This window comes from Myotis myotis, unplaced genomic scaffold, assembly GCF_014108235.1.
Source record: "Myotis myotis isolate mMyoMyo1 unplaced genomic scaffold, mMyoMyo1.p scaffold_m19_p_6, whole genome shotgun sequence".
NCBI classification, from domain to species: domain Eukaryota; kingdom Metazoa; phylum Chordata; class Mammalia; order Chiroptera; family Vespertilionidae; genus Myotis; species Myotis myotis.
In genome coordinates this window covers 29645983-29647776 of record NW_023416368.1, presented here as the reverse complement: position 1 = coordinate 29647776, position 1794 = coordinate 29645983, and the positions used below count along the sequence as shown (strand labels likewise).

At 44.5% G+C, this 1794-nt stretch overlaps 1 protein-coding gene across 1 annotated transcript; it reads right to left on the bottom strand.

The window, feature by feature from the left end:
* Nucleotides 1-1178: 1178 nt before the first annotated feature.
* On the bottom strand, nt 1179-1794 carry LOC118658785 (40S ribosomal protein S8-like). Its single transcript, XM_036314431.1, has one exon. The coding sequence runs from the start codon at nt 1791-1793 to the stop codon at nt 1179-1181; it is 615 nt and encodes a 204-aa protein (XP_036170324.1). The 5' UTR covers nt 1794.

The window sequence follows — 1794 nt, the reverse complement described above, 5'->3', positions numbered from 1 at the left end:
TGTTTTTTATTTTTTTATTTTTTAGAGAGAGTGGAAGGGAGGGAGGGGAAGAGAGGAGAGAAAGAGAGAGAGAAATATCAATGTGAGAGAGACACCGTCTAATGGTTGCCTACCGCATGCACCCTGATCAGGCTGAGGATCGAAACTGCAATCTAGGTACATGGCCTTGACTAATAGGACTCGAGACCCTTCGGTGCATGGGCCAATGCTCTAACCACTGAGCACACCAGCCAGGACATAATCATTTTATGAATCTGTCCTTTTGTCTCTTATTTTTTTTAATATATATTTTATTGATTTTTTACAGAGAGGAAGAGAGAGGGATAGAGAGTTAGAAACATCGATGAGAGAGAAACATCGATCAGCTGCCTCTTGCACACCTCCTAGTGGGGATGTGCCCGCAACCAAGGTACATGCCCTTGGCTGGAATCGAACCTGGGACCTTTCAGTCCGCAGGCTGACGCTCTATCCACTGAGCCAAACCGGTTAGGGCTGTCCCTTATTTTTTAATAAATATTTTATGTTGAAGCAATCACAAATGTACAGAAAGTACATTACTCAGAACTTTTTTCCTTAAATCATTTGAGAGTAAATTGCCAACAGAATGACTCATCACCCCTGAAGTGTTTGTAGTGTGTATTTCCTACAAACAAGGACAGTCTCTTATATATTCACAATACAGCCATCAACATTAGGAAATTAATATTAATATATTAATACCACCTAGTCCTCAGATTCCATTCAGTTTTGACAATTGTCTCAAGAATGGCCTTTATTTTTATTTGTTTTAAATCCTCACCTGAGGATATGTTTTTATTGATTTTCGAGAGTAAGAAAGGAAGAGGGTGAGAGAGAAAGAAAAAGAGGTGAGAGAGAAACGTCATTTGGGATCGGTTGCCTCCCATATGCATTCCAACCAGGGATCAAACTCAAGATCTTTCTGTTTGATCGAACCAACTGCTCCAACCAACTGAGCCACACTACCCAGGGCCCAAGAAAGTCCTTTATAACAAAAGCGTCCAGCCTGGAATTATTCATTGCATATCTCTTTTGTGTCCTCCAATCTGGAACATTTATTCAGTCTTTTCTTGACTTTCATGAGCTTGAAATTTTTTTTCTAGAATAAACACCTTTGTTACACGAGCTAAGATGGGAGGGAGGAGGATTAATTTGCCTTTCTAGGCCTTGATTTTCCTCAGATAGAACTCCAGCTCCTTGCCCTCGAGCACACAGCCCTCTGCTCGGCCACACTGGCCTGGTCTTGAAGAGATGCATGCAAGCAGCTTGCCCTGCTGGAACTGCTCCTCGAGAAGACTGCTGATTTTGGCATTCTTTTTCCTCTCATCATATTTCTTCTGAATTTTCTTTGATCGTTTTTTGTTCAAAATCTCTTCCTCTCCAGGCGTCAGCTTGGCCCCCTTCTTGCGGCTTAGGGGCAGTGCGAAGTGGGGCTCGTCCCGCTGTTGGTACGGTGTGCTGTCAATGAGCAAAAGACAGTTCTTTACTAGGGTCTTGGTGCGGACCAGTTCGTTGTTGGATGCATTGTAAACAACATCAATAATCCTTGTTTTGCGCGTATAACACTCTGAGCCCCAGGAGAAGTTGCCCACGTCCAGCCTCCAGGCTCGGTACTTCTTGTTGCCTCCGCGCACTCGGACTGTGTGTATGCGGAGGGGTCCAACCTTAGTGTTGGTAGCAGGGCGTCCCAGCTCATATTTTCGCTTCTTGTGGTAGGGCTTCCTCTTGCCCCCCGTCTTGTGGCGCTTGTGCCAGTCGTCCCGAGAGATACCCATA

Excerpts from the sequence above, each read along its gene's own strand:
- LOC118658785 (XM_036314431.1), bottom strand. The coding sequence starts at position 1,793 with ATGGGTATCTCTCGGGACGACTGGCACAAGCGCCACAAGACGGGGGGC.